Raw genomic sequence first — 21,825 nt, 5'->3', positions numbered from 1 at the left:
GTTGGTGGTAGATTAAGGAGCAAGCAGAGCAGGGAAATCTCTAGGACCAGCTAAAATGCAAAATGGAGAGACATTTCTTTTACATTGGTGGGTACAGGAGAGTTAATAACATTCACAGCACGCAGAGGCGGTACGTGGGAACAAGGTAATGAGGGGTGCTGTGGCATCCTGCTCTGGTGCCTTCCAGGGGTAGGGAAGAAAATTACTCTGACATTTCAAAGGTATGTTACCCTAGATGCGTAAGAACAGTGAACAAAGTTCACCTATAGATTGACCTTTCTGGCCTGAGATGTAACTACCAGCTATGACCTATCCAGTTAGGAATTTGGGACCAGACCATCCTGTGTGGTTACTTTTGGTCACTGAGCTTGTCAGGGCTGCCAATTGGTCCTCGTGAGCTCATCAGGTTAACTGCATAATTTATTCACAATCTGATGAGTTCGTGGGACCCCTCTGTGAAAATTTTGGCATCTAGCAAACAGAGGAAGGCTTGCTCACTCATTTTTCTGAATGGACGAGGCTTATGCTGAGGCTAGGTGAAAATGTCAGGCCCTTAGGTTTCTAAGGGTTTGTGGTTCAGGCCAGAACTAGAATCCAGACACCAACAGCTACTGTTTATTTCTTTATTGTTTCTCCTTTTATCAAAACCCATCACAGCTGGGGACCAAGAGGAAGTAAAAAAAATTGTCACAAATATGCCCCCTCATCCCCAGTTAATCCTCCCCCATCCCCCACCCAGGGCTCAGGGCCACCCCAGGGCGCACATGATCATCTCCCCCCACCCTCAGCCTTCTCCAAGCAATAAATACAGGCAACTGTGATTCAATGAAACCGCAACTGATTTCTCCATCTTGAATGCCCCTCAAGGGGACAAAAAGGGGGGGAAAAGTTTAATGCCCACCCCCACTTAAGTAGAAACTTTTTTCCCCTAAGGAACAGGGGAGGTAGAACTGCCCCCGTCAGAACTGCAGCAGCTCTAGAAGGAATTGGGGAGAGGAGAGGTGGGAAGAGAGGGAAGAGGGAAGAGGAAGTTCTCCAACAACCTCACTCCTTCAATCCATTCATCCCTCAACAGTAAGCAGTGGTCCCAGTGTATCAGTGGGGCACAAAAAGGGGAGAGATGACAGAAAGCCCCGGGGGGGGGGGCGCGGGGGAGAGAAAAAGGGAAAGCAGTGTGGTGGGGAGGGAAGGGAAGGAGAAAAGGGGCTCTAAAGCTCACTGCCCTCAACTTCTTCCAAGAAATGGTATTAACACACAGGAGGCATGAATGGACAGTCTGGAGGATTCAGGACCACACCGCCCACCCCCACCCCCCAAAAAAAGAGACAGAAGGGAAAGCAAGGGCCCCGTGGTCCCCAGGTCTTCACAGGTGAATGTGCTCCAGATAGAGCAACAGAGTGCTGGGGGATGAAGGGGGCTTGGTGTCAATGGGTGGGGGCGGTCGGGAGATCACAAGAGGGATTCAGAGCCCAGAGACAGCCCTCTCATCCTGCCCAGATGTTGGCGGAGTCTGGGTCTTGGGATAAGAATGTTGAAGTCTGGGGAGGTTCAAACTCCAAGGCAGAAGGAAGAGTAACTCTCATCACAGTAGCACCCCTCTACCCCCCAATATCCCTTGGGTTATCGCAGGTGAATGCTCCAGTCAGAGGCCACATTGACGCCAGGCTTGCGCAGGATCAACACAGAGGTCTCAGGGTCATGCTGGAAGGACAGGCGGCTTTCAGGAGATCCTGGTGAAGGGAGAAGGAGTGCTGTAGTCATAGCAACAGGCGAGGGCATAACGACTACTTTCCTACAGGAAAGGGCCCCCAGCCCTGCCCTGCTCCCCTCTTTCCTCACCCTGGGCGCCACGCCAATCACTCACCTTCCGTCTGGAGTACCACCGCTGCTGGCTTTCCCGCCCCCATTATCACCACCCGCTCAATCCAGATTGGTGTCTCAAAGTGGCCTTTGGGGTCTGCTGAGCTGGAGGGAGCAAAAATGGGTGCCCACCAGGGAGAAAGATGTCAGAGGGGAAGGAAGGAGTGGACCCAGAACAAGAAAAGGGCACAGTGAGCTGTGAGCAGCCCTGCGGCCCCGCCTCCTCCAGAGGCGGCCAAGGCAGAACGGGCACCTCATTACCTGGAGACGAGAGTGTTGCCAGAGAATGAGAATTGACGCAGCAAAAACTCATGATGAGTCTCATAGTTGAACGTGTGCCCATCATCTAGAAAGAGCTCCCCTTGGGCGGTACCCTGAGGAGGAAGTGGGATGGGTAAGAGCCTGGGCCCAAGAGGGAGCGACGCCGTATCCCCAGGGGACTGAGTCCCAGGAAGGTAGGCAGGCGGCTGAAGAGGCCCCCTGCCTCTGCTCTCACCTGGGGGCTGAGCGCAACGAAAAGAGTGATGGGGTCATCCTTCATACAGTCTGAAGAGCGCCGCACCCGCATCCACCGAGGCACGATCGTCCCTCCACGCTGGAACACGGGGACCTAGGGCAAGAGCGGTGCTGGGCTGAAGCACTCCCACTGCCCAGCGGGGCCTTAGCACCTGCTGCTCTTGCCCGCCTGGGCCTACTTAGGTTCTGGACCCCACTGCACACACTCTCCCCCTTTCTGGAAACCTACAGGCAGATGGAACTGGGAGGTGGGTCAGGCACACTCACAGTGCTTAGAGTTACAGGCAGGTACAGGGTCTGGGGACCGTGATGTTTCTGGTAGCTCTGAATGTCATACCACACCTGTGGGTGGCAAGAGATGTATGTGGTCAGTCACCACACGGGGCCCCCATCCCAATTTCCCCACCTGGCCTCCACCACCCGTATTCCCCACCACGCCCTTCCCCGACTCACCTCCCCTTGACCAGGCAGATAGACCTGCACACCATGAGCCCCCGGGTCTGATACAGGGTGAACCAGCAACGCATCCCCTACGACATACCAGAAGCAACTCAGAACTAAGGAGATCAGTTCCCCCACGGGGAGCACCAGCCTCATTCACTCCCTGGGCGACCACAGGCTCTCCCACAGGTGCTTACTTCTCAGCCCTGCTCCCCCCACCAACTGGCCTCCCCATTTCTCACCGAGCAAGAACTGGTCATCTATACTGAAGGTCGTCACATCCTGAGGGTAATGCACCCATAGGGGCCTAGGAAGGAAGCAAGACAAGAAAGGAAGACACTTGCTGTTTTAGCAGATGTCAAAGATGCCACCCCAGGAACTACTAAGAATAGCACAGGGGTAAACCCTGGTGCTTACAGCCAGCCAGTGTGCGCCGGCGGGCTTCCCGCCTCAGCTATGCAACCTCACCTACCTTCCTAACCCGTCCCCTGCCTCCGCTGCCCTGTCCCCGCCTGGAACTGTTCTGCACAGCAGCCTTCCAGCGGCCGCTGCTATCTTGGCCTCACAGGCCCTCAGGAGCAGGTCGCAGCCTTCTCTCATCTCGTCTCACCTCCTACCTCTCCCTCTGGTTCCTTCCCTGAGACGCACCTTTTTTATTTTTCCTACTCCTAGAACCCAACAAACTCACTTCCGTTTTAGAATTTTTGCACTCGGGTCTCCCGTTTGGAACGCCCTTCCTCTATATTACAAAAACCCCTCAGTCGCTACTTAGGCCTCATCTCACACGGCCTTCTTCGCAAAGAGGCCATTTGTGGGTCCAAATTCCATTATCCTCTTCTATTTTTTCCAAAGAGCTTGTCATTACTGGCAATTTCCTTTTTTTATGTATTTGTTTCCTCCCAAGAATGTACATTCCACAAGGGTAGGGCACTTGTCTGCCTTGTTTCAGACCTGGGGACAGTGACGAATATGCCTGGCAGGTCATAAGCATTCAATAATGTCTACTGCTATTCGTCTCCATTAGTCTCCACTTATTCTTGACCTTGAAATCAGAATTTTCCTCCTTTACAAGGTCCTGGTGAGTGACGCAAGAGGCTCAGAGGTGGAACCCAGTCCCCACTGTGCCCCAGCCACCCCACCCCACTTACGCAGACCCAACTGAACGCCTCACCTCATGACAGGAATCCCCTCCCGATGGGCCTGGTAGAAGAGAGTATACCAAAAAGGCAACAAGGAATAGCGCTGGCCCAAAGCATCTCGGATTATGTCACGGTACTGAGATGGTAACAGCCACGGCTCTCGCCGCCCAGTGTCCAGGTGGGCATGTGCCCGGAAGAACGGCTGGTAGGCACCCATCTGGTACCAGCGCACAAGCAGCTCTGGCTCTGGATTCTTGAAAAAGCCACCCACGTCAGCTGGGAGAGGGGAGGGAGGAAGCAGGTTGGACAAGAGGGTGGAGGAGGGCTGCTGCCTAGGAGCCTCCCAAGGCCCCGTGCTGTTCACACCAGGTCTTGTGCCCGCTACCGTGCGCCTCTCCCGCCAAATGGAGGACCACAGACTCCTCCCCTTCTCACCTCCACAGAAGGAGAGTCCCACTAGCCCCAAGCTGAGACACATAGGGATGGTGATCTTCAAATGGTCCCACTCAGCAGTGTTGTCCCCCGTCCACACGGCTCCTGAGGAAGACAAGAGGGAGGAAGCTTGCAAACAGTGAAAGGGTTGAGCCTCTCACACAGCTGACCTCCCTGACCTGTCGCATCTGCTCTGGGGCCCCCAGGTCCTGCCAAAGATGGCTGGGTTCACAAGAATACCTTTGTGGACCCCTACTCCCTGGCTCCCTTCCAGAGCAGGGCTGGCGGGACGCAGCGCTCGGCTCTCAGAGGACAACCGTGTGGATGGACATCTCTGCACACCAGGCCTGGTTCCATGCCCCCCCCATCAGCCTTCACACCCTCTCCCTCAGCTCCCCTCCCCAAATCTTACCGTAGCGCTGGGAGCCCGCGAAGAAAGCTCTGCTCAGGACAAAGGGGCGCTCTGCACCCCCTGAGCGCTGCACGAGTCCATCAGCTGTCGCCATGTGCTGAGTGGAGACAGGAGAGAGGAAGGGAAGTGAGGAGCAAAGGCCAGCTGTCACTTGTTGCAAGTTCCCTGGCCCTCAGTCCCTCCTCTCAGCCCCTTACCACATAGAAGCCATAGATGTTATGCACGTCTCGGTGCTCCCAGCCCCCAAAATGCCGGGCGTCCTTGAGCATGGTGACCTCAGGACCATTGAACACAGATGGTTCATTCATGTCATTCCAGACATAGAGGTTGGAAGCTGAGCCCTAAGAGGGGACAAAGGAACAGAGAGTGGAGAAAGAAAATAATGTCAGAGCAAAGAGCTCCTAGGAATCCAGAAAGATGATTTCTCAGGGACCATCAAGGCCCCCATGTATTATAGGCAACCAACCACAGTAGGATTAACAAGCAGAGAAGAACTAATTCAAGGAGGCGGGGAGGGAGAGACAGGGAGAGAGAGGCCTGCCGTACCGCGTAATTGTCAAAGCTGAACATGCTAGCCCACCAGGCCCTCATCGTGGGGTTGGTGAAGTCGGGGTAACCAGCTGCGCCTAGAAGTTAAGGGTGGCTGTCAACCATTCTCCCTCCCCGGACTTCTGACAGTTTCTCCCCCAGTTCTGGTCCTGCCCCACCTACCTGGCCAGCACCAGCCCTCGTAGTCAGAGCCATCCCGGGTTTTAACATACAGACCCTGGTTCTGTAACTCTTCATGTACACGGTAGCCAGAGTCCACCTTGATGTGGGGGTCCACAATAGTGACCAGCTGGGAGCAAGAACGGGGCGGTCAGAGCGCTCCAGGGCTGCCGTGCCAGAGGGCCGACCGTGGCCGTAGTCCTCTTACCTTCCGCCTCTTGGAGGCCAAGCGCTCCAGCATGGTGAGGGGCTGTGGGAAACGGCTGGGGTCCCAGGTGAAGTACCGTTTGCCATCCGCATGCTCAATGTCCAGCCAGATGACATCGCAGGGCATGTTGTGGTCATCGAAGCCCTGACTGACTTCCAGCACGTCCGCCTCGTCCCGGTAGTTCCAGCGGCTCTGGTGGTAGCCGAGGGAGAAGAGCGGGGGCAATGCCTGGGTCCCTGCGGGTTCAGTGAGGGACGGGGGGTCACAGTGGGATCAGGGCAATCTGGGGCCAGTGGGGACACCCAGAAATCAAGGGAGGCTCGTAGACTAAAGGGAGGCTGAGGAGTGTAAGACTCCTGAACACGCAGTCACTCCTCGCAAGAAGACCAAGGCCACAAAAGGCAGACGCCGCGTACCGGTCAGACTGGCGTACTGCCGAAACACGTCCGAGACGGAGGGCCCGAGCAGCAGGAAGACGTCGATGATGCCGCTCTCCGACATCCAGTGGACATCTGTCTGTGGGGTCTCGCCAGAGCCCTGCAGGTAGTCGAGCATCTTCCCAAACAGGGTCTGCAGAGGGACCAAAGAGGTCCAACACCCACCTTCTCATTCAACCCAAAGACAAAGCAGCAATGTTGGTGCCTAATGAGTCACTGAGCTGAGAGTAAAGGTCACCGTCCCAAAGAGGCTTTCCTGGACGCCGCCACCTCAAGCCCCGCTGCACCCCGCTCCTGCCGTGTGACTGTAGCACTTCCTTCTCGGCACCCACCACCACTGAGCTCATCTCGCTCTCTTTGCTGTCTGCTCAACAGCTGTCTCCTACCTGGGTGAGGCCCTTTCCTACCTCAGTGAGTATATCCCCAGCACCCAGAAACCACGCAGCACATAATGCGCACTCGATGACAAAAGTACTGACAATGAATGCAGGAGGGGCAACCCCTGCCCCATGAGTGTGTCTTCTAAAGTGACTAGGGAGCTCAGCGGCTGCTCACAAGGACCAGGACACCTTCTTGCACCCAATCTCACATGGGCTCTCCCACCAGTCTCCTCCCAGCTAATGCCCCAGCACACCCACCTGTCTCTAGGCCTCAAGACCCCCACCCTTACCGCTCCCCCTGCCTGTGCGCTCACCTTCCCAGCAGTGTTGGAGGATATGTCAACCCAGGTCTCCGCAGCATTGAGCCAGAAGATGCCCAGGTCCCGGTGAGGACTGTGGGCCAGGAGCACAGGCACGGTCCCGTACAGGGCCATGGGGTTGTGGAGCTCGTACTGGAACACATCCAAATTGTAGAGGCGATACGGCTCCCCACCCCTGCGGGCAGACAGACGGACTGGCCCCAGGCCCTGGCGCACACAACCCCCCTCCCACAGACACAGGTGAGGAATAAGAACTGGCCCCTCTGCCCTTTTGCAAAGGATTTTCCGCAGAAGTGACCCATGCCTGTCAGGAGTACCCAATCTGCATGCATGTCTCCCAAGGTGCCGACCCCTCTTGTCCACCGTATCCTGAGGTCACCATGGGACTCACTCAGTGACCTTCAGCCTCAGGCTGTCTGCATGCTCGGGGATCCCATACACATGCTCCATGCCTGGCAGAGAGAAGTCCAAGCCCACAGACGTGGGGCCTGGAAGGAAAGGAAGGAAGAACTCCAGGGCTTCTGCCGGGCGAGGACTCCCTGCGCCCCCGCCCAGGCCCCTCCCTGCCCTCACCGTATGGCTTGCTGTCAGAGTGAGTTTTGAATGTCTCCTCCCAGGCTCCTGGCTCATCTTTCTCTGCCTTCTCCTGGGTCTCTTCTGACTGTGAGGAGAAAAGCAGACCACTCCCTAATCACACACCAGTTCTCTCGTCCTCTGCCCGTTTTCTGAATCTCATCCCTAACAGCGAGACTAAGCTCAAGTTTCTTGTGGGCTTTTCCCCTCCAGCCTCCCAGCCAGTCCTGTGCTCCACCCCGCTGCCCCCACAGACTTGCCTTGTCACCATCCGCAGGTGCTTCCTCGGGCTGGGCCCCATCGCCCTCAGCTGGGTCTTTCGATCCTTGCCTGGAAGGTAGGAGAGCTGTCTGCTCCAATCCAGGGGGGCAGGGACGAGGGGCTAGTGGAAGGAGGGGTGAGGGGATAGAGAGCCAAGGGTCCAAAGGAACGAAGGCATTGGAGGAAGGGACTGAATGTTAAAGGCTGGAGAGGGCCCCCAGGGGACACAGAAGTGTGCAAAGGACGTGGAGAGAAAGGGAAATGAGAAGGAAGTGCCACCGGGAGGTGCTTTCCACATATAGGCCCAAATCACCAGCCTCTGCCCGCATTCCAAGAGACGGGCCCATTCAAGGGTTCGGAGTGCCAGTCCTGGCTCTGCTGCCTCCGCTGAGAGCCTCTGGCCCTGAATGCCCTCACTGGGCCTCGGCCTCGCAGCCTGACACAGGGCTTTGGAAGGCAAGTGGGTCAGACCATGATGAAGCCTCCACAGATATATGCAGGGACTCAGACAAGAGGTGGTGCCGAGGAAGGCTCTCCGGGGCAGCTGGCAAGCAGCTCTGCCCAGCGCCTCAGTGTACCCCAGCTGAGAGCTGGGAACCCCAGCAACAGGCAGCGTGTCTCCACGCCTTGGCAAAGCAAGAAGCTCCCTACATTCCTTTAGGACTTGCAATATTTCATCCTCTTTCTCCCAGAGGCTCCCGATCAGGAGAACAGGGACCAGGGACAAGATACCACACAGCTGAAGAAAGAGAGGTGAGTGAACGGCGGGGCATGGAAGGGGCTGGGGCACCTTCCCCTGGGGGTCAGAGTGGAGGGCAGGTAAGGGCAGAGGAACACATACAGTACCAATGGCCATGGATTTACCTAGAGAAAATGTTCTTGATCTTATCCCAAATGCTACCGAGCGTGAGACTAACTTTATCCGAGAAACTAGGGCAGGAGGAGACGGGTAGGGAAGGGAAAAAGGAGGCACAAAACCAACACAAAAACAGAAACATAAAAGTGAGTTTCAGTTGACAAACTTCCAGAGATGGGGGTTCGGGGGGAGAGGAAGAAAATAAATCTGGGAAATGTGATGGGGTGAGAAGGGGAAAGGGAAAGGCACCGAGGCAGGCCTCTCAGAGGAGATGCCCAGGCTACAGCTCAGGGACAAAAGTGACTGTCTCCTGGTCTTTAGAGAAAATGAAGAGAACTACGACCCGGACTGCTCCCTACTCTCCCTGACAGACAGCTTCTCCCAGCCCGCAGCCCCTACCTGACTGCCCTGCCACCCAGCCTTCTCCCAGGGACTCGGGGTCAGACCCCACAACACCCCTAGGCTCTTCAACACTAAGTCGTTTTTAGTCCCGATCCCCGTACTCACGAGACCCTGGGGGCCCTCTGGTGCTCAAACCCTAGGAGTCCTCGGGCATTGACACTGAGCAGAAGGCTGCGATCCTCCAGTAGGTCCAGGCGGAATGGCCGCGCTGTCAGGATGATTTTATAGGGTCCCTCAGCCACGGTTAGCTCCACACTGTTGTCGTCACGGCCAGAGACAGAAAGCCTGGGAAAGCAGTCAGAAGGGATACTAAGTGTGTATAAAGGACTAAGAGTGTAGTCACGACATTTCGGGGGGGCGGGGGGGGGGGCTGGTGAGGGTAAGTTACAGGCAGTGTGGTAATAGTGCAGGGACAGACAAACTAACCAAAGGAACCAAATAAAGAGCCTGGGAATAGACCCAAGAATGTTCAGAACTCCTAAATGTAACCGAGGCGGCATGGCAGCCCAGTGAGGTCCGGAGGAGCAGGGGGGCTGAAGAGGGCCAGCCAATAATGGAGATGAAAAACAGATTTTCTCAGTATGAAAACATAGCATCAAATTCCTACCTCACGTCAGATACAAAGATCAACTCCAGACAGATTATGACTTAAAATTTAAAAGTAAAATCTTTAGAAGAAAATAAAAATATTTTTCTGACCTGGAGGTAGAGAAGAATTATTTAAACACAACTTAGAAAACGCTGCCATCAGAAGGTAAAAGATGATACATCTGACAACACTAAAATTCAGAACTTCTATTTATCAAAAGACACCTTTGGGATCAACAAAAACAAAAAAAGTTGGAGAAACTGCCCCGGCCTAGAGAAGTCTAAGGAGACATGACAGCTAAATATAATATGATATCCTAGATGGGCTACAAAAAGGGCACCAGGTAAAAGCTCAGGAAATCTGAATAAAATATGGACTTTAGTTAGTTAATAATAATGATACCAATTCACTAGATAGGACAAAAGTACCACAGTAACGTTAACAACAGGGGAAAATAGGAGTAGAGGACACGCAGGAACTCTCAAAATATTCTTGCAACTTCCTATACATTTAAAACTATTCTAAAATAAAAAAGTTTTTGTTTTCAAGGCAATTTTAGGAAAGTAAAAAAGTAAAAAAGTAAAAAAAAAAAGTAAAAAAGATAGCTGCAATAAATATAAGTGGTAAAAAATTAGTATCAAGCCCTGGTCGGGTAGCTCAGTTGGTTAGAGCGTCGTCCCAATACACCAAGGTTGTGGGTTCAATCCCTGGTCAGGGCACATATAAGAATGAACCATGGTGGGGCAGGGGGTGGTATAAGGGGACTAAATGGTAATGCAAAACAAAATACCATAGAGATTAAATGAATGCATAGATAAGTGAAAGAACATATCAATATTTCTCTCCCCCTTCCTCTCTAAAAATCAAAAAATTAAAAAAATAAAAGATTTAAAAAAATGAGTATCAAAACAACAAATTTCTACAAATCAATAAGGACAAACAACATAAAAGGAAAATAAGCTCTGGATGGTGTGGCTCAGTGGATTGTGAACTGAAAAGTTGCCGGTTAGATTCCCAGTCAGGGCACGTGCCTGGGTTGCAAGCCAGGCCCCCGGTTGGGGACATGCAAGAGGCAACTGATTAATCAATTGACGTATTCTGTTGACAGAAAACTAAGTCCAATGGTACCACCGTGGATCACATTACTGGTGGAAGTGTACACTGGTAAGCTACTCTGGCATTACCTTAGAAAGCTGGTCATTCCCATAACCTACAGCTCCGAGGTTCCTCTCCTTAGCTACACACCAAAGAGGAACTCCTGGGCAGGGACACAGGACACGTGGACAAGGATGTTCATGCCAACACTCTGAACACCAAAACCCTGGAAACCCAAATGTCGGTCAACACAGAAAGGGTTAAATAAGTTCGGATACATTCATACATTATACAGGAGTCAAAAGGAACTACGTGCAACAGAGGTAAAGTTATGTGAAAATCGAAACCCTAGAAGACATTCATTAAGATGAATGTGCCTATAAAGCTCAGAAACAAACAAAACCACAGAATGTATCGCTTAGGCATAAATACACAACTATGTGTATGTGTTTATATACATAAACACAACCGTAAGAACAAAAAGCCAGGGGAAAGATAAACTTCAGAACAACGTTCATCACTGGGGGAGTCAGGGGCACAGGACAGTGAGAACTACAAGGATGGATTTGGTGGAAGGTTTATGTTATTTTCTAAATTAAACACGTAACAGCCATGCATGGAACAATGATGACAGTGAGTCCTGACCTAAGAATTTGACTCATCTTATCCTGAATATATGAGGGAAAAGAAAGAAAAGAAGTAAGAAAGGGAAAAGGGAAGAGAAATGACGGGAGGAACCAACCACAGAGACACTATGTTCCTGGAGGGCGAGATCTGTGCCTGTTTACTTCCTCTTACATCCCTAGCACCTAGCCTGGGACCTGGCAGAGAAGAGGAAACAGTATCTGCTGAATGAAGCTTAAAAAATGGAGGAGAAAATAAGTGAAACAGAGACAGAGATAGAGAAAGACTGAGGAGAGTGGCAAGGTGCTCGTCATCTATTAGCCCAGTGTGGGAAAGGTCAGAGGCCAAGGGAAACTCATCAGGAGGAGAAGAGGGCCATGGAGGTGGACAGGTCTCTCTGAACAACTTTACCGAGCCGTGGGGGGATCAGCGACCAACACGTCTGGCACACGGTATCGGGGCCGACGAGGCTCCAGTTCATCAATCCTGATCCGAGTCATGTTCTTTTGAAGCCCCTGGAGCTCCAGCACCAGCAACACCTGTGGGGGCAGAGGTTTGGATCTGGATAGAGTAGAGAACTGCACCATGGAATGTCCTCTGCACCTGCTCCTTCCTGAGGGGTCTCCTTCTAGCCCTTCGCCTAAGGGACCTGAGGTCTGAATTCCTTACAAAGTGCCAAGATTAGGCCAGGACAGGACGTGAGCTGTAGATTCCCCCCTTCCCAAATTACCCCTTAGCCACTTCCCCACCCCCACGAGACTTCTTTCTCTCCCCTGACCTTGGTGACCTCGTTGATCAGATGGACTGTGAGCGCATCAGAACCAAGCTGCAGAGAATCCAGCAAGGCTCGGTATGGAGAAAGACCAGGCTGTATGCTTCGCTGCCGCCTGCCAAGTAACATGGTTAAGAAGGTGGGAGGGTGCCCCTATGTCTATAGGTTCCCCTATTACCTGCAGTGTCCCCAGGCTACCCCATCTACCACACAGATACCACCCACATTACCCTACATTCCATCCCTCTCTCCTAGAATGTCATACTTGCAAAAGGAACTCTCTTCACAGGTCTTGAAGTTGCTTCTATCCACAGCAAGGGTAATTCCCAGGCAGACCCCTAAACAAGCCAGTATCAAACCTGTCCAAGACCTAAGGAGGAAAAAAAAGATGGAAGAGGGAACCATCAGTGAGGGATCAGAAAGGGCCTCGCCTTCACAGGTAAAGGACAACTAAAGGACAAATCAGGAAAGGAAAGATGGATTCCCACTGAATACAAAAGAAGGCAGGTGGTGTGGGGTTAAGCTGTCAGGCCAAGAAGTTGGCTCACTCATGCCTTCCCTTTAAAAAGGCAACGGAGCCCTGACCGGTGTGGCTCAGTTGGCTGGGTGTCGTCCTGCAAAGCAAAAGGTCGCCGACTTGATTCCCAGTCAGGGCACATGCCTGGGTTGTGGGACACATACAAGAGGCAACAGATTGATGTTTTTCTCTCACACACTGATGTTTCTCTCCCTCTCTTTCTCCCTCCCTTCCCCTCTCTCTAAAAATAAATAAACAAAAACTTTTAAAAATAAAGTAAAAGAAATAAAAAGGCAACGGCAGTGGACACAGGATGGATCTCTGGCCTTTGGAAGCCCTGGTATTGACTCTGGTTATATCAGCCTCTCAGCACAAAGGAGCAGGTACAGCTAACCCCAGGGGTGCGGAAGAGGGGGACAAAGCAAGCCATGCCTTTCCAGGGGAAGGGAGCGGGTAGAGCTATAGTGAAAAAGTTAAAGATGTACCCTAAGTGGCCTGCTGATCACAGGTGCTAGGGTCCTAACATTCTCAGCACCCCAGGCAATGGGCTTCTCTGATCTTCACTCCTGTCTTCAATGTAAGTCACCACTGTCACTACCTAAGCCTGAAAAGAGTAACAGCTGACTTATACTGAATCTTAATGTACCCCCGGGGGCCTGGCTGACTGCTTTCTCTCTCTGGTTTTCAACTCTGCTTGCAGTTTTTAATTTTTACTTACTTTTAGAGAGAGGGGGAGGGAGGGAGAGAGGAAGGGAGGGAGAAAGAGAGGGAGAGAAATATCAATGTGTGGTTGCTTCTCGTGCGCCAACTGAGGACCTGGCCCACAGCCTAGGCATGTGCCCTGACTGGGAATCGAACTGGGAACTCTTCAGTTCACAGGCCGGCACTCAATTCACTGAGCCTCACCAGCCAGGGCTGCATGCAGTGTTTTAAAATGTCAATGCCTGGGTTTCACTCCCAGTGATTCTGGTTTAATTGGTTTGAAAAGGGGCCTGGGCATCAGAAAATTTTCAAAATTTCCCTAAACAACTCTAATAAGCAACCAGGGCTCAGAATCACTTCCTTATCTGTACTACCTCCATTCCTTTATTTTTTTTTTTTCTTGGTGACTTGTAGGGTTGTTTTCCAGATGAGAAAATTGAGGCATGAAAGGTTCAATAATTCATCCACGATTGAAGAGCTAGTAAGGGGTGACAATGGGATTAAACCCAGCTCTGCCAGACTCCAGGGCCCACATACTGCAGGAGGCACAGTGCGGCGCACTAACCACCGGCAGGGCCTGTCCCATTGAGGACCATCACCCCAAGGTTACCATCAACTATCGCTTCCCCAAAATAGTGTCAAGTGACAAACGAGGGACTTAACAGGCTTATTTAAACAAGTTAATTTGAACGATGTAGTCATGCATTCTCAGTATAACCTAAATAGGGGCTCTCAAACTTTAGTTCGTTAAGATTCACCCGAAGTACTTAGGAAGATTCCCAAAGCCCAGAAATCTGTGTTTTAAACATGCTCTCCCAATGACTGATGTGGGTAGACCAAGAGCTTCAACACAGGGGAGAACAATACAAAAAACCACAGGCTTCTTCTAAGCATTAAACCTTTTGCAACCTGCTAAAGGGGAAACTGAAGAGTAGGGCCTACTATACACATGTATCCAGCACGAACCTTAGTATCTGCTTGAAAGCTAAAGGAAAAGGAAATCACCAGAAAGGAGGTCACAGAACACAGCAGGCCCTCCAGTTCCAGAAGCGCGTACGAAGCCAGCCCGCCCAGACAGAAAGCAGAGGAAAACCATCAGGCGTTGTAGGTGAATTCGCCAAGAAGGAATAAGCAGTAGCAAACATGCAGAAGGAACGCTAGCAGAAAACTCAACAGCAAGGCAGGTGGCCCAGTTCCTGAGTGACAGCAACAGGCACCCTGCCCCTCTGAACCTGTGTCCCCCTGCCCAAAGCCACAGCAACCGTGAAGTACAGTGAGTGACGTACCCTCTGGAGTCCTATTTGCACAATCTATAAAATGGGTTTGGAGAGGCGCCGATGGGGACAGGATTTCTAAAAGATCTCTCAGATGTGACCTGTTGGAAAGCCCTAGGAACTCAAGAGGATGCCTTGAATACCCCTGAGCCAGAGGTGATCCATAAGCCAAAATCAGGAATGAGCCACAGGGCAAGTCGCACCCCTTTATTGTTTCGGATCAGAGGCTTCCAGAGAGTTGAGTTTACAACCCCACGCTTTTTTCATTGTTGGCGACAGTACACGCCTCTCCCACCCCAGTACATCCGTTACGTCCTGGGAAACGCTTTGTGGAGCTGGTGATTCTTTCGAACCGTTTTCCGGTAATATAAACTCGAGAGCGCAGACCAAACCGTTCGATTACATGTTGTGTTTGAGCAACATCATCCAGGCGGACTGTGAACTTACTGGACCCTGCCCCAGCTGTGCTCAGTAAGCGTGGAACCGAACAAGCCAGGGCTGGTGTCCACGTGAAGACGACCAGGGCAGGGCAGGGTCTGGGGCTCTGGGGGAAGGCGGGCAAGGAGGGTAGTGCAGGCGGGACTGCCGGCTGCAGGCTGCGTTCCCGGAGGCCCGGCCGCGTCTCGCCCCCGCCCCGGCGGCCCCGCGCACTGCAGCGTTAACCGCAGCGAGCCGCCAGGGAAGGGCGGCGGCTGAGAGCGGCCAATGCCAAGAGCGCAGGCTGCGGCCTTTTTGAGCCTCCGGCCGGAGTGAGGAGCACCAAAAGTATGGGCCCCCAACGCCGAGCGGATCTACTGGAAGGAAGCTGGGGCGCTTGAGGCCTCCTGCAAAGAGACAAATAGTCCTCGCAAGGCCAGGAGTGGCAGAGTCTCAGGAAGGCATACAAGAAGAAATATGGGGCTTGGGGGATCTGGGGGCGTCCCGGGCGCGTCCCCGGGTTCCGGACTCCTCACCGCCTCCTTCGCGCAGCCACAGCCGCTACCGCCGCCATCTTGTGCCGGGTTTGCTCCTTGACCCCGAGCCTCCCTTCCCCCGGCACGCGTTGAGCCACGTATCTTAGCGCCCGCCCTTTCCGGCTTTCGGATTGGCCCGGCGACGGGCGGCTCCCCCATTGGCAGAGAGCGCACTCCAAATGCTCGCAGGGGGCGGGCGCAGGGGCGGGGCTCGACGGCAGAGGGGGAGTGGTCCAGAGCCAGGCGCTGTGCTACTTTACTGGCTCTTAAGTATCAGACAGGGGTACTTAAGTGTTTTGCTCAAATCCGCAAGTTTTATTTAGAAAAAAAAGGTAGGGGGGAAAAAAGTGACATTGGTCTTTACACTGAGATCTTACAAGAGAAGCCTCCATCTTTCTGCAGCACCTTAGCCCCATCTCGTTGCTCACACATCTTCAGCCTCTGGAGCATGGTAAAGGCTATGTCCCCTGCCGAAGTAGCGTAGGCGGTGAAGGCGCCTGGAAACGGCCAGAGAAAATGCCCAGGCGGTCAATGTTGCGGTGGAGCACACTGTGCAGCACAGCCAGATGGGGTCCACCCTCACCTCCACCCTCCCTGGAGAAGTCCCGGATGAAGCGACCACGCTCAGACTGGAAGATGAACTTCTGGGGCAAGGGCCCATGCTCCCGGAGAAAGCCCCAGACACTGAGCAGCAGCAGACGCACTTCGAAAGGTGCCAGTTGGCTAAATACCTCATGCATATTACCCAGGGCTGGTGGCAAGAGGCTTCCCTCAGCCATGACAGCCACCAGGGTGCAGGATGCCTCCAGGTGCCAAGGGGAGCGTGCTGTATCAGGGTGGCGAGAGGCTTCCCAATGGCCCAAGAGGGCGGCCAGCAGCCCCCGCAGCAGCACGGAGCAGTAGCACAGGGCTGGTGGAGCAGCTGCTACCAGCTTTAACAGCTCAAAGAGTAGGGGTTGTTCCCGGAAGCGCCGGCCAATGCGGAGATCCCGCTCCACGGTGGCCCGGGCGTGCTCCTCAGGGGGCCAGGCTAGCTCAGCACCAGCTGCATCAGGACACACACTCTCCACCAAGGTCACTGCCACAGCTTTGGCTGCCTCCGGACTCAGGGTGGGAGCCACCCAGCAGCCTCCACATTCAGTGGCCCCAGGGGCACTGCAGCAGTGCACCAGGAGGCTGAGGAGGCTCTGAGTGTTATAGATCACTTCCTCCTGATCTTGTGACTGGATAAGCTTGGGTGGCTTTAGGCCACGACCGATGACTCCAGCATGGAAAACAGACCAAATCCCTCCAGGCCCTGGCACAGCTGCAGTGTGCCGCCTGTTCGTGTCCAATAGGGAGGCAGAAGGCAAAGAAGCTGAGACAACTGCAAGAGTCTCGTCCCCATCCACGTCCCCTCCAAACAGTTCTGTGTTGCCCCGGTGTAAGGCTCCTTCAACTAGCAGCTGCAAGACAGCCTTCAGCCCTGCAGGGGAGGTCTGAGAGAGGCGGGTGAGAAGCTGGGAGGCTGAAGCCACACCTGGTGGACCGTGCAGCCTCAGAGAGGCAAAGAAGCGATGCACTCCAGCTCTCACCAGTCCCAGGAGGTGGGAGGGGGACAGGGCTTCTGGAGGAAAGGGACAAATGGCCAAGAGGGAGGCAGCAGCTTCGGCTACTTCCTCCTCAGGATGTAGCAGGAGAGGAGCCAGGTCAGACAGATGGGCTGAGGCAGACTCCCCAAACCTGGCTCCTAAGGCTGCAGGGCCCTCACCACCCTGCTGTTCCCACCCCACTAGCAGTGCCAAGTTGCGCAGGAACCGTGCTGTGAAGGGAGGCTGCAAAGTCCCTGCATGCACCCTAGCCAAGCAGCTTCGGAAGGCCAGGGGCAGGAGGCCAGAGAGACTGACCACCAGCCCTGCATATAACTGGGTGGCCAAACTCAACTCTTCAGGGCTTCGAGCCCGGCTCAGAAGATGGCCCAAAGCCTCAGGTCCACAGCTCGGCCGGGTATAAACAGAGAGCAGGCCCAAGAGCTGATGTTGCCAGAGGAAGCGCTTCCGTTCCAATCGTAATGTCTCTCCACATAGTTCTCCAACATGGTTTCTTAGTGCATCCAGAAAGGGCACAGGGCGAGGGGGTGGGGGTGGGCCCAGCACCCCTTCCCCAGGAGAGCCTCCGCGGTGATGAACCAGTTTTTGTAGATGTAGCAGCAGCAGCTGGATCAACCGGTCACAGGCCTCACGCACTGTATCTGGCACAGTCATGCCCTGGGTAGTAATGACTGAGGCAGGCATGGCTGTGTCCACCAGGAACTGCAACAGGCGGTAGGCACCTGCCCCAGAGGCCTGGCTCACCAGGTGCACAGCCAGGTTCAGCATGTTGTCCAGCTCCTCCCGGGGAAAGCCTTGCAGGTGTTGCTGCAGCTGGCTCAGCACGGCTGGGGGCTTAAGGCAGTCCACCAGCTCTCCCGAGACTGTGCCAAGCAAAGCTGGTGACATCACCGCCAGCTGCAGGAGGAAGGGAACTGTGGCCTGGAGGGAGGGGTCCCCACTCCGGCCCCCAGTGCCCCCTGCCAGGCTATCATGGAACATTCGCAGGAGCTCCCGTCGGATGCTGTCTCCATGACGGGAGGCCAGGTGCCCTAGGATGCCAACAACTGAGGCAATCTTGGGCACCCGCTTCTCCCCAGAGATAGCAGGAGATCCAGGAAAGGGGTCTGTAGAGGGAATTTGAGAAGAGCTTCCACCACTGCCACCAGCTCCACCTCCAGCCCCACCATGAACACAGAAGTCCTTAAGGCCACAGGAGAGAACACGGGAGATGATGGTGCCAGGAAAAGAGGAGCCAATATGGGCCACAACCCAGTCAAAGTGTGGGGAATGCTGGACAGAGGTATCCAGCAAGGCATCCACGCAGGCATCCGGGCAGCTACCAATGAGTGCAGAGAGGCACTGAACATAGATGTCCATCAATGTGCGTGTGGCCCGACAGCCCATCCACAGCTGCAGCAATTCATTGAGAGAGCCAGTGGCATGGGGTACACGCTGGTGCTGGCCCGAGTATGTGCTGCTTAGTTGCCCCATGAGGTCAATGGACCATGCACTAATCACAGGTGCCCAGGCTTTCGGATTGGCCCGGATAAACTCAGACAGCACCTGCTGCACTTCCTGCACCACATCTTCTAGACCAGGTCCCCCGGCAGGGACATGAGAAGGTGCAGGTGGACGGAGATGAGGTGGGCCAGCCGCAGGGCTTTCATCCAGGGCAGCCAAGTGGGCACGGACACTCTCATCAAAGACGCCTCGTAAGTGGTCAAGCACAGCAGCCCGAGCAGGTGGCAGAGAGCGGAGCAAGAGAAGACCACAGCGAGCATGTTCCCGGGCGGAGAGCTGGTGGCCCAGAATGGGATCGACACCGGTCAGAAAAGCCTTGATCTCCTGGGACAGCTCCTGAGCACTATAAGGAAATAAGAGAAGCAGGCTTAGTGTGTTGGAAATGTTGAGCAAGTTATATTCCATGAGCTTGTTTCTTTTCATATAAAATAGGCATAACTATACCTCCCTCATGAAATAAATGTTCATAAAGCACTTAAGCACCATATATATCTATTTTACATTAACCAATAAATGCTAGCTATTTTTCTTCCAATAATAATGACATTAGATAACTCTTAGAATGCATCGGGTACTTTTTTTCCCATTACCATTTATTCCCCTTGTACCCTCTTCCACCTCCACCACCTCTTTGCCCCCTCAGGTACTTTTTAAGTACTTTCTGTGTATTATTTCAACATATATCAGACAACATCCCAATAAGGTGGGTACCAGTATGACCCCATTTTACAGATAAGGAATCCAAGGTTAAGTAATCAGACTATAAGCTCTGATTATAGTCTGGAACCATTTCTGTGTGTGATCTTCACCACTGAATCTTCTACGGGGGTGCCTGGTATATGGGAAGTAGTCAATACATTTTTTTGCTGATTTGAGTATATTTTCTGTTCCTATAACAACTGCTTTAAAAACACCTCTCCAACTTTACTGCACTCCCCACCACAACACAAGCACCCTGGATTTTACTGTTTATGAAGAGAAAATCGTAAGGTCAAACTTGTCCCTTACTAAGGGCTCTCCCTGCCAATACCTGTTTCTTCCTGTGGTCTGCAAACATCCTAACCGTCCACCACCTGGATTACACATCAGTGACAACCACCTTCCCAGCACCCTCAGTGTGCGCAGGAATCAGGGTATCCCAGGGCGGACAAGGCGATGCCTTTCAACCCTTTCCCTCCCAAAACATATGGGTTCAGTCTTCGAGGTTGTTTTATGAAAAGCAAAGTCCCCCTCCTCTTATTGCCGTTTCTGCCAAAGAAGACAGCATCACCTAGGGTTCTGACTGTGACGTACCTCTCTGGACCCTCAAAACAAACAAACAAAAACCCCACCCTAAGGTGAGAGGAGCGTCTCCACTGCAAGGCACAGGAATGGCTAGAAGACAGCATTCTGTGGGTTTCTGGGCCTGGGTTCTCAGGGAGTCTCCCTGAAATCAGGAGACCCTGGGTTTCCTCGGGTCTAAAAGGGGCAAGGCAGCCAGATTCCCAAGAATTCTGATATCCCCAATTCTTGGGAGAGCAAGGCCGGGGACCGGGGTACCTAGGCATTGGGGTTTAGAGAGTGCGGGCACTGGAGCCCAGAGTTTTGGTGAGGCAGCCCCTGAGTTCTGGGAAGACCTAACCAGGAATCTCTCAGAACCCTGACGCGAGTTCTCGAGGTAGGATCCGGGTTTCTGCCAAGAAAGCTGGGGAACGGGCGCGGAACCGCGCGGTGGGGGGAAATGCCAGGGGCTCTGACTACCTGAGTGGCGCGGGACCGTGGGTGGCCGGGGCAGGCCCGGGAGGCCCTGGGGCCCCGGGAGGATCGCACAACGCGGACATCCCGGAGCCCTAGCCGGAGCCCGAGGCGGGAGCGGCGGAGCGCAGGCAGCGCATGCGCACTGACGGGAAACCCGAAAGGAACTCGCGCCGAGCCTCTCAAGAAAAGCAATCCGGCGATGCCCGCGACCCTCTAACATTGGTTCCGGCCCCGCCGAGGTCCCAGAGCACGATTAGGACGATGACAGCAGGAAGCCAAGCAGCCGTCAATGCAACCTCCCCTCTCCCCACCGCGCTCATAAGGCCACTGATACAGCGACTACCGCTAGCTGCTGCCATTCACAATATGCTTTATTGTTTTTTCCTAAAGCACAAAATGCAAAACATTCAACTTCACGAGGTTTTAACAAAATGAAGCACTAGGAGACATTTTATTCAAGAAACAGTGACCATGTAAAAAGCAGTTAGAGAGGCGAAGGGAACGGAGTAGAGCAGAAAAGAGCCCTGGCTGGCGGGGCTCCGTGCATTGAGCGCCGGCCTGCGGACGGAAAGGTCGCAGTTTGATTCCCTGGCAGGGCACATCCCCGGGTTGCGGGCGTGAGAGGGGCAACGGATCGCTGTTTCTCTCGCACATCATGTTTCTCTTCTCTCTTTCTCCCTCCTTTCGTCTCTCTCTAAAAGTAAATAATTACAATCTAAAAAGGAAAAGAGACAGAAAAGAGAAAATTCGTCAGAGAAGTAAAGAGGAGGGAGAGGAAGACCAAAATAAATCGGGCTGGCTAGGCTGAATATATCTCCCCAGTTCTAGCTTGGCCCTATAATTCTTCTATTAGCCTCCGTCGTTAAGGCTTTGCTGTCTCCTGCACCTCCCTGTACCCCACGTCCCCATACCTGCATAGAGGAAGCTTGGTAACTGTGTACAGGGCTGGCACACATTAAGACCCCCCCTCCAGCCAGTCTATCTAAATCCCAGCTATTCCACTTACTGGCTGGGTACTTTATTTAACCTTTCTATGACTGTTTCCTCTTCTGGACATAAGGATGGTAATAGTACAGCTACCTCACAGAGTTTTTGTGAAAACTGAAACCAGATAATATGGTGCTAAGCACTTAATAAGCATTAGCTATTTTTATTATATTCGTTGAATGGATTCCACAAAATAAGCTATTTGAAAACAGGGCCTTTGCCTATTTTGTTAAAGGCTATAATCTTCATCACCTACAACAGTATCTGCCTAGAACTTAGGTTTTTAATAAATAGTTGGTTGAATAAATGAAAAGGAAAGTAAGTTCTGAGGGCTGTATTAATTAGAAGCCTTACTGTTCTCAATGGAAGTGAAAGTTAGAATAACAACAGATTAGGGGGAAAAAAACGCCAAATGGTGTATCCTAAAGATACTTTTTAAATGATTGTGTTTTAAAAGACTAATTATCCTTCATTATTTGTTCTTAAACTTTAGAAGTTCAGTCACTCCCAAAGCTCACATAGTTTACTAGCAAGAACT

General features: G+C 53.0%; 2 protein-coding genes across 3 annotated transcripts; both read right to left on the bottom strand.

The window, feature by feature from the left end:
- Nucleotides 1-914: 914 nt before the first annotated feature.
- Nucleotides 915-15,553, bottom strand: GANAB (glucosidase II alpha subunit). Of its 2 annotated transcripts, XM_090260309.1 has the most exons (25): nucleotides 15,472-15,553; nucleotides 12,291-12,395; nucleotides 12,032-12,140; nucleotides 11,665-11,792; nucleotides 9,051-9,230; nucleotides 8,552-8,617; nucleotides 7,683-7,756; nucleotides 7,427-7,510; nucleotides 7,245-7,341; nucleotides 6,848-7,028; nucleotides 6,133-6,286; nucleotides 5,717-5,952; nucleotides 5,512-5,638; nucleotides 5,347-5,426; nucleotides 4,998-5,141; nucleotides 4,801-4,897; nucleotides 4,392-4,493; nucleotides 3,989-4,232; nucleotides 3,060-3,124; nucleotides 2,830-2,906; nucleotides 2,644-2,718; nucleotides 2,357-2,470; nucleotides 2,122-2,234; nucleotides 1,865-1,965; nucleotides 915-1,730 (listed from the first exon to the last, which is right to left on the bottom strand). In XM_090260309.1, exons 1-25 carry the CDS (start codon nucleotides 15,507-15,509, stop codon nucleotides 1,621-1,623), a joined length of 2,901 nt encoding a protein of 966 aa, XP_090116435.1. In that variant the 5' UTR covers nucleotides 15,510-15,553; the 3' UTR covers nucleotides 915-1,620. The 2 variants fall into 2 exon arrangements, with proteins under 2 accessions (XP_090116435.1, XP_090116440.1); XM_090260314.1 differs by lacking the exon at nucleotides 8,552-8,617.
- Nucleotides 15,554-15,776: 223 nt separating this feature from the next.
- On the bottom strand, nucleotides 15,777-20,430 carry INTS5 (integrator complex subunit 5). The gene is made up of 2 exons (XM_090267463.1): nucleotides 20,304-20,430; nucleotides 15,777-18,906 (listed from the first exon to the last, which is right to left on the bottom strand). Exons 1-2 carry the CDS (start codon nucleotides 20,381-20,383, stop codon nucleotides 15,930-15,932), a joined length of 3,057 nt encoding a protein of 1,018 aa, XP_090123589.1. The 5' UTR covers nucleotides 20,384-20,430; the 3' UTR covers nucleotides 15,777-15,929.
- Nucleotides 20,431-21,825: the final 1,395 nt, after the last annotated feature.

Source organism: Furipterus horrens, unplaced genomic scaffold (assembly GCF_987537825.1).
Source record: "Furipterus horrens unplaced genomic scaffold, mFurHor1.1.pri manual_scaffold_2, whole genome shotgun sequence".
Classification (NCBI taxonomy): domain Eukaryota; kingdom Metazoa; phylum Chordata; class Mammalia; order Chiroptera; family Furipteridae; genus Furipterus; species Furipterus horrens.
Note: the sequence above shows the minus strand (reverse complement) of the source record. Positions and strands in the feature narration are given on the sequence as shown.

Coding starts and splice junctions, on each gene's coding strand:
- GANAB (XM_090260309.1), bottom strand. CDS start 15,509: ATGGCGGCGGTAGCGGCTGTGGCTGCGCGAAGGAGGCG. Junction 4,494..4,800: donor CGCGGGCTCCCAGCGCTACG/GTAAGATTTGGG, acceptor TGTCTTCCTCAG/GAGCCGTGTGGACGGGGGAC. Junction 1,731..1,864: donor GGTGGTACTCCAGACGGAAG/GTGAGTGATTGG, acceptor TCCCTTCACCAG/GATCTCCTGAAAGCCGCCTG.
- INTS5 (XM_090267463.1), bottom strand. CDS start 20,383: ATGTCCGCGTTGTGCGATCCTCCCGGGGCCCCAGGGCCTCCCGGGCCT. Junction 18,907..20,303: donor CACGGTCCCGCGCCACTCAG/GTAGTCAGAGCC, acceptor ATTTCCTTATAG/TGCTCAGGAGCTGTCCCAGG.